The sequence below is a fragment of the Mizuhopecten yessoensis genome, unplaced genomic scaffold, assembly GCF_002113885.1.
Source record: "Mizuhopecten yessoensis strain PY_sf001 unplaced genomic scaffold, ASM211388v2 scaffold10975, whole genome shotgun sequence".
In the NCBI taxonomy this organism is placed as follows: domain Eukaryota; kingdom Metazoa; phylum Mollusca; class Bivalvia; order Pectinida; family Pectinidae; genus Mizuhopecten; species Mizuhopecten yessoensis.
Genome location: NW_018408815.1, coordinates 893,026 through 905,022, shown reverse-complemented (window position 1 = coordinate 905,022; position 11,997 = coordinate 893,026). Strand labels below are relative to the sequence as shown.

The following is an 11,997-nucleotide window of genomic DNA, read 5'->3' as shown; positions in this document are numbered from 1 at the left end:
AAATCACCATTTGCTGATTCGAAAATTTACACATGATAATGATTACCAGGTTTACATCTGTCTAATTGTTTTATATACCTTCTTAGTATTCATAAGAAGTTGGATCTCCAAAGTCTATAAATATGTTCCATAGTTCACATTGAAATTAACCACCAAAATGTGAATGCCAGTCATATAATGTATAGTGCTGTCATATTAACACACCTATGGCTGCATCAGTACACTTGGACTCCACACCTTTACTGTTGTCAATGGTCCATCTATTCCGTCTTTTCGTATTGCAGAGTTATCTTCTCTTGTGAGCAGGTATTGATTGTTACGTCATTGGTTTGTGAGAGTAACGTCATCAATTTTTGAGAAAACGTATTTTTCTCACACAAACCAACGACAACAATTAATCACTACCTGCTCATAAGAGAAGATAACTCTGCAATATGCAAAGACGGAATATATATATAGCTATCATAACAGTGAAAAGTCTGTTGTTGGTTATTTTTTAATGGGAGTACTAGTGTTTACAATACGGAAAAAGGGAGTATAAATTAAGTGTCAAAGGTCAAGCATCAATGAAATATGTCAAATAAGCTATACAAGGATTCTCCCTGTAAAGCAAGTTCACAGCGTAACTTCGGGATAGTACATATTTATTATACAGTGCTCATAAAACACTTCATTTGACTGACAATTACTTCAGCTAATTCAATATAATAACTAACAAAATATATCAATTATCATTTTTTTTTATTACTTACAAAATATGAAAATTGGATGGCTGCTGATTGCATGTAAATTTACAAATGGAATCGCTCTACAAATCATTTACATTATATACAACTGAATTCAATCATCAATATTTTTCTTATTTACATGCTATTTAAACAAACAACCTTTGAATGTAAGGAATGCACATTTGCTTGTTATAAATTCAACCATAAAACAATTAGACTTGAAAATAGTTTCAATTTGGAAAGGATCACAACCAAGTGGGAAATCACAATTCCACCAAAACATGTATAGATAAAAATTTGAGGAATGTAATAAAATGTTATTTGGAGAGAAAAAAAGAAGACTTGATATGTTTTAATTACACTGAGTTCTGTGGTCTCACTTGATATAAGTACATATAGAATTGTATTATGGTCATTTTAAACTGTAATTTATTTTTTTAATTTTTTTAAATTCCATGTACAAATCAAAAGTAGAGCTATGCATTATGTGGGTTCTGCCTTTCAAAAAAAGCACAAGTTCTAGTTTCTAGCACTTTATACCTTAAATATTTATATGTATAAAAAAGCATACAAGCACAAAATTGTATCAGGCTTATTCTAGCTGCTTTATTTTTAAGCTATTTGTCCGCTTAAACAATTAATAAAAAATAACCAAAAGAAAATTAAAATTGCTAAAAAAAAAATGTAATAAATTTATTAAGATAATAAAGAACAATCAACTTAACTTAAAATTTCACAGCTTTTTTTGACAGTTTTTTGTTGTTTATTTTTTCAATTTACAAATGTATCAGTCCCAAATAAAATATCCAAAATGACCACATTACAAACCTCGTTAATTTGTTGGTTACTCAGGGAAGAGTTTAAATCTAACGAATCCAAATAAATGAAATGTGAATTTCCATATCAGACTGGCCTGTTTCTGCATTTTTTTTTAATATGCACACTTTGTAGATGGCCCCCAACAGGGCATGCATTTGCCTACAAAGGATTCTACTGTATGTCCACATACCTTATCATTATCAAATGTGTGGTCTATTGAATTTTGTATGAAAATTTGACCAACAGCTTTGCAAAAGGCATATGATGATTACTAAACAAAATTTGGGAATGGAAATCCTTTTTTTTTCATGTGATGTGGACATCTATTACTGCTGTCATGGAAAAAGAATTTAATAAAGAAAAAGCATCAGAAGGTTTTAAGCTTAGTGAGGCTTGAATTAGCGAGGTTCAAATGTGTGTTTCATTTTGCTTATAAGTTTGAAGATATCTGATCAAAAGGCAAGTTACATAGCATTTGATCAATGTCTGGATTACAAATTATTTACACTCATTACCTTAATCTAGGATACATCGTGGAATGTTATGTATGTGTACATCAATTATAAAATTATCTACAATGAAATATACAAGTCTAAAAAATCATTATTTACATGTAAAACTAATAAAAAGTACTCTAAAATATAATACATGTCTGATATGTTTTGATATGGTGGTGCTTTTCATATCGATAAAGCAACCAAAATATTTAACTACATGTATTTGACACACAAAACAGCCAACATGGCTTGACATTCAATTAACAAAACATTACATGGACGAGTCACATATATTATATTATAAAAACGAGATGGACCTAGGTATTATGAGGAATTCACCTTGTTGACATCTGGAGGTCCTCGACATACAATGTTCAATCATTACTGCATTATTTCCTACTTATCTAATGACCTGTTCTTCTAATTTGAACACGTTTCTAGACAAATTCATCCTAATCTGTGACAAATCCCATCATTTGAAAAACATTTAGGTAAAATAATGTCTTCTCAATGTAGGACGCAATACATTCCCAGCACCAAATTCTATTTAACTACCCAGGTAATGCAAAAAACAGGGATTCCCATAATTTTTTTTTTTATATATTTAGACTGAACTTTTAGTGTCAACCAATCAGAGTAACATTAAATGGACAATGTTACTAAGCCATTTGAATATTTAATAACATTGAAAAGAAAAAAAGTATCACATATTTTATTTTGCAAAAAACATTCTATACTAACAATGGTTATTATCAATGCTATCTACTGCAACCTTGTTTTTAAAAAATACATACATTACTTACCTTGAGTTTCAATTAATATTTCGCATGTTGCAAAATTTTTGTATAATAAGGGAAATAGCAGATACAAATGTAACATTATGACATTATATATTATCATTGCAATGAAAATATTTAATTACTAAGCAAAGACTTCAACATTTCGTTCAAGTTAAGAAAATGCATAAGATATCAATTGTGGAATTGCATTGAATCTGTGTGTTATAATCGTTTGGAATGTGCTATATAGAATGGAAAGCTGTGAGTGAATAAACCTTCCCATTATGGTATCTAACTAGGCATATACAATCTTGCATAGACAAAAGTGACCATGGCACCTGTCTGCACCACAGAAGTGACATATGTCCCAAATCTGTGCATCAAATCCTAAACTAGAACGACCAGATGTTAAACCAATCAAAGTACTATAAATGGTCTTGGCTCAAGACTTCTGACAGCCGTGTAATTGCACCATGTTATTCATACTTGGGAGAGAAATTCTAAATTAGGATTTCGATCCACAGAGAAGAAACTTGTGTCCGGATCCTTTAAAAAAAAATAGGAAATATTTTATCTTCATGAATTTTTTGATATTTTCTTTCCCTATAAAAATAAATTTGTATCCTACGCACACTGTTCTAAGATGAAACTATAATTAGATTGTGATGTGGGTATAATTAAACATGTTTGGTATCACTATACAGTCTGTATTGCATCATCTCAACTAGAACACAAAATGAAGACTAAACTTCAATATGGATGAGGTTATAATTACCAATTAGAATTCCACACAATGACTTATATTTTCACAGGAGAATTTGTAATGAAATAAGCACATGTCTTAATGCAGTGATACCTTATGGCAGATTGAACCGTTTGTACAGTTGTAATCATGCATCATAAAATAAGAAGTTACATTTATTCCAAACATTAATTGTCAAATTAAAAAGGAAACCTTCAAAAATTAGAAAGATGCATTTCATTTGACATCATACAAATTTACACTTTTCTCAGAGATTCTCTCCAATTTCTGATTATAGGCAAATAATCGCATGATGGTTATATTTTCATTTTGGCTATTCTCCCAATGGTAATTTTTTCAGGTTATATTCTTATACCCTAAAACACAGACAACACGAAAAGTGATGACATCGTATACCGCAATGTTTGGCGCAGCATTTGTAATTCTAACTTCTGATTGGTTGAAGTTGCTTGGCGAAGAAATCACTGGTAATGGGCAATGTTGTGTTTTGTGAAAAAGTATTAAGTTTTTATCAGAAATGAAAAAATATCACAAACTCTCAATTAAAAAGGGTTGCCTTACTTATTGAATTAAATTATAAGGTATAACCAGAATTATTGTTTGACTTTATTTCAGTACATGGTTATTTCGTAAATATACTCAAAGCATGTATCTTCCTAAAATCTTCTTTTTACACATATTGAATTCCACATCATTACAGTTTCATATCATAAACTTTTCCTTATACATGTACAATGTACCAGTATGTATTTTTTTTTCTTTTTTCCCCCGCATATTAAATTTCTGTATAAATGGTATGATGATGAGATAATGAGGAAAATGATCATCACAGTATTAGTTTAGTGATGTATGCAAGGACGGCGATTCCCATGCCTAGAAATAGTTGAAGACTAGACCGTGTGGCTCCATTACAAGAATCATACTCGCAGTAGCAGATCTCCTTGAACACACCCACTTGGTCCCAGGACCATCTGCACCCCCATGCCACACCTGCAACACAAGTATAAGACATCTTTTAAACTATTGTATTGTGCATACAGTTTAGTTAACTTTCGTTAGCTCAGAAATGTGTATGATTTGTATCAAACTGATTTGTAGCAGGCCAATTTAGTGGGTTTCAAGTCCACCATCCTAATCCATACTCAGGAGGTAATTAGATTTGAAAGCAATTATTTTGTGAAGAATACATGAAATTACTAATACTTTATCTTAAATCATTGATTTAAAGGAAACTGAAAAAAATATTTCCATTTTACATAACAAAATAAATTATAATTGCATAAGTAACATTTGATCATTGAAAACGTAACTAACTCACCAGAATCAGTCCTGGATCCACAGCGTCTTGTGATTTTTTTCCAGCCGCCCCCTGTCAGAACAAAAACACAAATACAACTTAACACAGATCCAGGGTTTTGGACATGAGAGTGTTTGTTTAGAGAAATGTCGTAAAAAAAAAACTGTTTACTGATCATGATCAGAATCAAGTTTCATACAAAAGGATTAAGTGATTCCTTCAGGCAACTGAGAGCCAAGATGGTTTGCATAATTTATTATTATCACAACACAGATTATCATACATGTACTACTTATAGTATCTTTTGTATCTTCTCTGAAAATTATTTTATATAAAAACATTGGAGTGTACATAACAAGTTTGTGTGACTTACATCCAGGACTTTCTTGTGTTATTTTCATACAAAACTGCCCAGGAGTTTTTGCTTCAAAACTGTTGCAGTCAATAGGTGCATTAACCTCTGTGTCAAAGAAGTGTCCAGTAGGGCAGGAGGAATCCTCGTTACTGTCACATTGATAGCACTGAATGGCCTCACCTGGACAACAACAAATCAAGCCCAAATTAAACACATTTGATCTAAGGAATGGATTTTATTTAAAGTCTACCATACTTGAACAATTATCCACAAATCAAAATAGCTACACTTTTTAAAACAGAAGACACCATTGAAACACACAAAGTTCACAAGGTCTGTTCTGTTAAGACAGGCTAACTATGCATGTTCCATTGGTGTGTTAACTATGCATGTTCCATTGGTGTTTTAACTATGCATGTTCCATTGGTGTGTTAACTATGCAAGTTCCATTAGTGTGTTAACTATGCATGTTTTATTGGTGTGTTAACTATGCATGTTCCATTGGTGTGTTAACTATGCATGTTCCATTGGTGTGCTAACTATGCATGTTCCATTGGTGTGCTAACTATGCATACTCCATTGGTGTGTTTTGTTTTACTAGACAGGTTAATTAAACGTTTTCTTTAGACAAGTGAAAATACAGGTGTTCCTAAAAGAAAGGTTTAAGTATATATGTGTTACTACATTAATATTGTCTTTAAGGACACTTGCATTTTCTTACATTTAATTAAACCTTGCTAAACAGAACTCATGTATACAATAAAACCTGTAAAAACAGAACACATTTACTTGTTTGAAGGAACATCTGCAAGTTGAACCTGTCTTAATGCAACAGATAGTTGAACCTGTCTAAGGCAGAGGTAAACCTGTCTAAAGGGAACAGAGTTTGACCTGTCAAAAGAGAATAGTGTTAAACCTGTCTAAAGAAAACAGAGAGTTACACCTGTCTAAAGTCAACAGAGTTGAACCTGTCTAAAAGGAACAGAGAGTTAAACCTGTCTAAAGGGAACTTAGAGTTAAACCCGTCTAAAGTGAACAGAGATTTAAAATTGTCTAAAGGGAACAGACAGTTGAACCTGTCCAAAGGGAAAAGTGAGTTAAACCTGTCTAAAGGGAACAAAGAGTTAAAACTGTCTTAAGGGAATAGGGAGTTAAAACTGTCTAAAGGGAATAGAGAGTTAAACCTGGCTAAAGGGAACAGAGAGTTAAACCTGTCTAAAGGGAACAGAGAGTTAAACCTGTTTAAAGAGAACAGTTAGTTAAACCTGTCTGAAGGGAACAGTTAGTTTAACCTGTCTGAAGAGAACAGTTACAGTTAACCTGTCTATTCTAAAGAAAAAAGTGACACATAATTAAACCTGTCGAGAAACACATACAGAAACCTGTCCAAACAAAACAAACTGACACACAGTTTGAACTAAACCTGTCAAAACATAACAATGACAATTATAACACAGTGACAAGCAGTTAACCTGTCTAATGTAGAACATATTTGTTACCCCAAAACCATTACATCCTCCAGTAATATTCAAATAGTCAGATTTTTCAGATTGCATTTATTTAATACTTCATTTCAAATACTAGCATTTACTCTATATTAATTTAATGTAAACAGGAATTAAATTAGAAAAACTGCTCAAATGACATTGCTATCTACTACAATTACACCAATTAATAATGCCGGTATCACTCCCACGTTATATATTTGATAATGACAATTGGTCAACAATGAATCCACCTTGTCTCTAGATCACTATATTTCGGTATAACAGTGTCAATAATTAGCAGGGAGTTCTTTGCAACAGAGAAAAAGGCAGCACCTGACCCAAGACAGATAAGTTATTGTGTTTAAAAAAATAGATATAACTTTAGCTGAGATAACATGATTTTGAGTCCATTTTGAAATTGTATCTATCAAAAACTTATCTATTACTTTAGGCTTGATATCAATTTTGTTATCATGCGACATAATTCTTGTATATGAAATAATATTTAAACCACATGGTCTTTTTAACAGCATGCAGTTGCAAGATATCATAATTTAAAATTTAAGCTAGGGACAATTGAATGGTAAAATAAAGCAGATTTGAGCAATATAAGTTTACTTATCTTCCAACCAAAAGTCAAATGATTAAAGATAGTTCAGCATCGAAAAGAATAGACACATATTTCGGGGTCCAAAACTATTACTGATATTATTTACTTATTTGTGCCAGGTATTAAAGGGAGATAATAATCCAAAATATACAGGTGTTGTAAACAGTCGGTACAGCCTACAGGTGTAAATTAATTGAGTACGACAGTTTCATATGTAAGCTTGGCATTTTTTTTTTGTCCTTACGAAACAGTTTTCAGGGAAATAACAGTAATGTTTTCACATACAACTGAATTGGTTATCCGGAAGTGAAGGCCACCTTTTGTAAACATTCTTTGGCAATGACACCTTCCCTCAGGTGTAATAATTTACTTGGATCGATCAAAATAGGGGTGTACGATATACATAAATGCACGTGCCTGCATTTGAACAAAGTCGTTTAAGATTTTACATTAAATTTTGACAATTACCTGTATCAAATAGGTACATAAGGCCGCATATCAGAAGCCAGGTCATCTTGAGTCTGGCCATCATGGCGTCTGTGTGTCTTTGTGTTACAGGTGGCGCTTCGAGTGCTCATTTGCATACTATGTTAACTCACCTGTTGAAGGGCGCGGTTTCCTCTATACCTTCGGTTGAGCGGTAAATATGAATATTGCTAGCGACTTTGATGAGGTCGCGGAATCATACACTTTTTGCTATATTTTTGTTATTATGTGTTGAATACCAATTAATAGCAGTATATCTTTTATGCATACTTTTAACCAGTTGGTGTTTTTTTAACTTAAATTTTCAAGGAAACTTGTTTGCAGAAAACTTAAAACTATTTACAATGACTCCATGATCATATGTGTTACAGTGAATCAATTTGTATAATTTATTTTAACCAAAGGCGTTTACTTTATTTATAAAACTTTATATCATAATCAGAGTTGTAATTTAAGTATTACGTAATATCACGGAATTAGATTAGACCGTAGTAATAAAATAAAATGAAAACCGGTTTGATTCAATTGGTAAATATTAGGTAGTAAGTAAAAACCAGTTTAACATCTCTCTTAAATAATCGTTTTAAAGGTAGAAACAATGGAAATTATTTTTTTTACTGCCTTTATTTCATCGATCTATGAATTCATGCTAATTACGTGATGGGTGCATCATTTCTATTTTTGGAGAAAGGAAACTGAATATTTAACATACGAAGTTAAGGTATAAATGTAAGTCCTTAAATTTTGACCTCTTAAGAGTGAATCTTGATGGGAATTCTTCATTCATATGGAAATTCTTGTGAGGATTCATCCCATTTTGAAGTAGGAATCTACTTTCAATCACTGATGCTTTAAATCTGCATATCGTGATCGACCCGTATTTGCCGCTCTTCGGATAATGTATTTTGGAGAGGGGACCTTGGTATTGTTGTGATAACTAGTGCCCCGTTCGTTTGCGGCATTATACGATGAAATAATACATTATGAACATTTACGAGTCTCCCTCCATGGTATAAGGATTTGACGAGTATATACCAATGGATGATTATACTAGGCTAAACCAGTATATATCAATGGATAATTATATTAGGCTATACCAGTATATATCGATGGATAATTATACTAGGCTATACAAGTATATATCAATGGATAATTATACCAGTATATATCAATGGATATTTATACTAGCCTATACCAGTATATATCAATGGATAATAATTTTAGGCTATACCAGTATATATCAATGGATAATTATACTAGGCTATAGCAGTATATATCAATGTATAATTATACTATGCTATACCAGTATATATCAATTTATAATTATACTAGGCTATACCAGTATACATCAATGTATAATTATACTATGCTATACCAGTATATATCAATGGATAATTATACTAGGCTATACCAGTATATAAATATCAATGGATAATTATACTAGGCTATACCAATATATATCAATGGATAATTATACTAGGCTATACCAGTATATAAATATCGATGGATAATTATACTAGACTATACCAGTATATATCAATGGATAATTATACTAGGCTATACCAATATATATCAATGGATAATTATACTAGTCTATACCAGTATATAAATATCGATGGATAATTATACTAGACTATACCAGTATATATCAATGGATAATTATACTAGGCTATACCAGAAACTGCATACTGTTCTAGATCGGAATTCATTTACTTTACTTGACATAACAATACTTATAACAAGTAAACTTCAGTATAACATGGTATACCTATAATTTTGTATCCTGTTTACGAGAACATGTAACTAAACCAGCTAAATATAATATCTTATCGTGTATATATAGAATTTATACTGTTATATATGTATATTGAATTATCTAGCTCTGCTACTAGACTTAATTAAACATAAGAAACACGTCCCATAATGATACTTGAGTACAAGTAACGTTTCAAATAAATCGTCGCCATCCATGGTAATCCTGTGGTGATTACATTACAATTAATCACAGACATATATATATACAAATGTACGTCTCTGAATTCATGCATTCATAAATGTCCGTTAAATTAACCCCATTGGGAGCCTTTCAGATATATCAAAGACAATCTATGATTTAAATGCCTTTTAAAGAGCCGGACATTAATAGGGCATTGTTTTTGATAGTTATTTAAACCTTTGTTAGGCGAACCCACTGGTGTACCGATTTGACCGATATGTAAGATGTATCGTCATTCAGTAGTAATATAAATGTGTACCAACTATCTATTAGAATTCCGATAACATTGACATACACCTAATCTAATTAACACTTTAATCTGTTCGGGTTTATTATAAATATAGAGCACTTGTCCAAAATTGATTTCTTTTTCTCCTTGATTCTGATACAGACGATTTTTCAGACATGTCTAATGCATTTTTTAGAATAATGAATTCCTACCATAATTTCAGCAGGTCATATATGGCAAAATCATGAAATTGTTTCCTTGGTGATAATATAGTATAGTCAACGTCCTTACGACAAGATTTACTTGGTAAAAGAAGCAAATTCCACTAAAAAGACGAGATTTTTGTAAAGTTACGAGTTCAGTTCGGATATATCAGAGGCGTTTTAAAAATCAAATACGAAATAGTGCAATACTATAAACAGGTTTCTGAATATGGTGTCCAAAATATCACTCAGTTATTAATTGTCATACAAGTCACGGTTCATCTGAGGATTATAACGTGCGCCTAAAAACATGTTACCGCAAATTTGCAACAACCATTTGGGACGGTGAAAAATAAGATACCAGCCTGTAGACTTGATTGTAATGGTAAATGTGAAAGCATAGACAAACGCACATCTGGCTCCTTGTTGTGATGAACAAGATGACAGTAAGATTTGGAACAGCTGCTGAAGGAGTCGGTCGTGCACTACAGCCTCACGGCATGTGTACTACATGTTCAGACATCAGAATGAATGTACGTCACAGGTTGTACATCAGCGAGCGTGCAGTGCTTTACGTCACAGTCTGTACATCAGCGAGCGTGCACAGTGCTTGTCGCTATAGCACCATACATTAAGGTCATGGGGTATAAGGGGAAGAAGCTACATGTATTTCAATACGATTTCATGTATTTGAATCCTTTTATATGGGGACACAGGGTAGGTGTCACAAATAATGATTTTTTGTTGATATGCAGAACAAGTTATAGGAATAAAACTCCGCTTTTTGGGGTTTTGAAAAAAAAAATGAAGTATTATTTTAGATAGGGTCTGTTTTAACTATTCACTCATGGGAACCTGCCTGACTTTGACATAACCAGGGATGGTTAACAGACATCAGTATGCCAACACACATACTGCATCTAATGGAAGTTTCCCCACGTTCACACTGAAAGACAGTATCTGCCCTTGAATTTGCGAACTAAATAGCAACTGCATGCATGTTATGGAGATGACACTATTAGGCTTTTAAATAGTTATAGAATGCAACATCCCCGCAGACGTAGTTTATAATTAAAGCATTATCTGCAGTTATACACGAATGTGATATACTAGTGTTATCTGTACACCAAGGAAACATGTTAATTGGCATAACACAACACTTTGTTATAATAATGGTTCTTGTTCCAAGGGATGATGTGTGCTTTGAACGGTCAATAAATGAGGATATCATCTTCACCTCTGTCCTTCCAACACAATATTATTGTTAACTGCTTGCATTTTGTAAATTCAATACATAATTATCATCAGCGTATCCTCATGTCGTATTTGGTTCAAAATGTTCAGTGTATACATATAGCAAACCAGGTACATGTCGTCAATTTCTTAGTATGTACTAGACAAATTAATTTCAATAGTCAGTTAAATTATTTTCAGCAGTCAGTAATATTAATCAGATAAACAAGTCAAATTGTCCTGAACACATACAAACCAAAGTCAAAATGTCTTCACAGGTGTACCGAAATAGTACACATGTTGTGACATTTTTGTAAATGGGATCGTTTCATTAGATTAAGACTGTAATTTACAAAGAAATATTTAGCTCCCAAGACCAGGCATATAGTGTATTGGACTTTACACATTCATAATGACCATGTGACCACAACAATACGTCTTTATAGTAAAGCAATTTGTGAGATATTCTGGATATTCACTTGTCTATGAATTCACAAAGAGACTAAACAAATAAA

At 32.2% G+C, this 11,997-nt stretch overlaps 1 protein-coding gene across 1 annotated transcript; it reads right to left on the bottom strand.

The window, feature by feature from the left end:
* Positions 1-724: 724 nt before the first annotated feature.
* Positions 725-7,890, bottom strand: LOC110464232. Its single transcript, XM_021519334.1, has 4 exons — positions 7,804-7,890; positions 5,257-5,418; positions 4,905-4,955; positions 725-4,576 (listed from the first exon to the last, which is right to left on the bottom strand). Exons 1-4 carry the CDS (start codon positions 7,865-7,867, stop codon positions 4,413-4,415), a joined length of 441 nt encoding a protein of 146 aa, XP_021375009.1. The 5' UTR covers positions 7,868-7,890; the 3' UTR covers positions 725-4,412.
* Between the last annotated feature and the right edge of the window lie 4,107 nt (positions 7,891-11,997).

Excerpts from the sequence above, each read along its gene's own strand:
- LOC110464232 (XM_021519334.1), bottom strand. The coding sequence starts at position 7,867 with ATGATGGCCAGACTCAAGATGACCTGGCTTCTGATATGCGGCCTTATG. Across the intron at positions 5,419-7,803 it reads TATGTACCTATTTGATACAG|GTGAGGCCATTCAGTGCTAT; the intron begins GTAATTGTCAAA and ends GTTGTTGTCCAG. Across the intron at positions 4,577-4,904 it reads TGGATCCAGGACTGATTCTG|GTGTGGCATGGGGGTGCAGA; the intron begins GTGAGTTAGTTA and ends CTTGTGTTGCAG.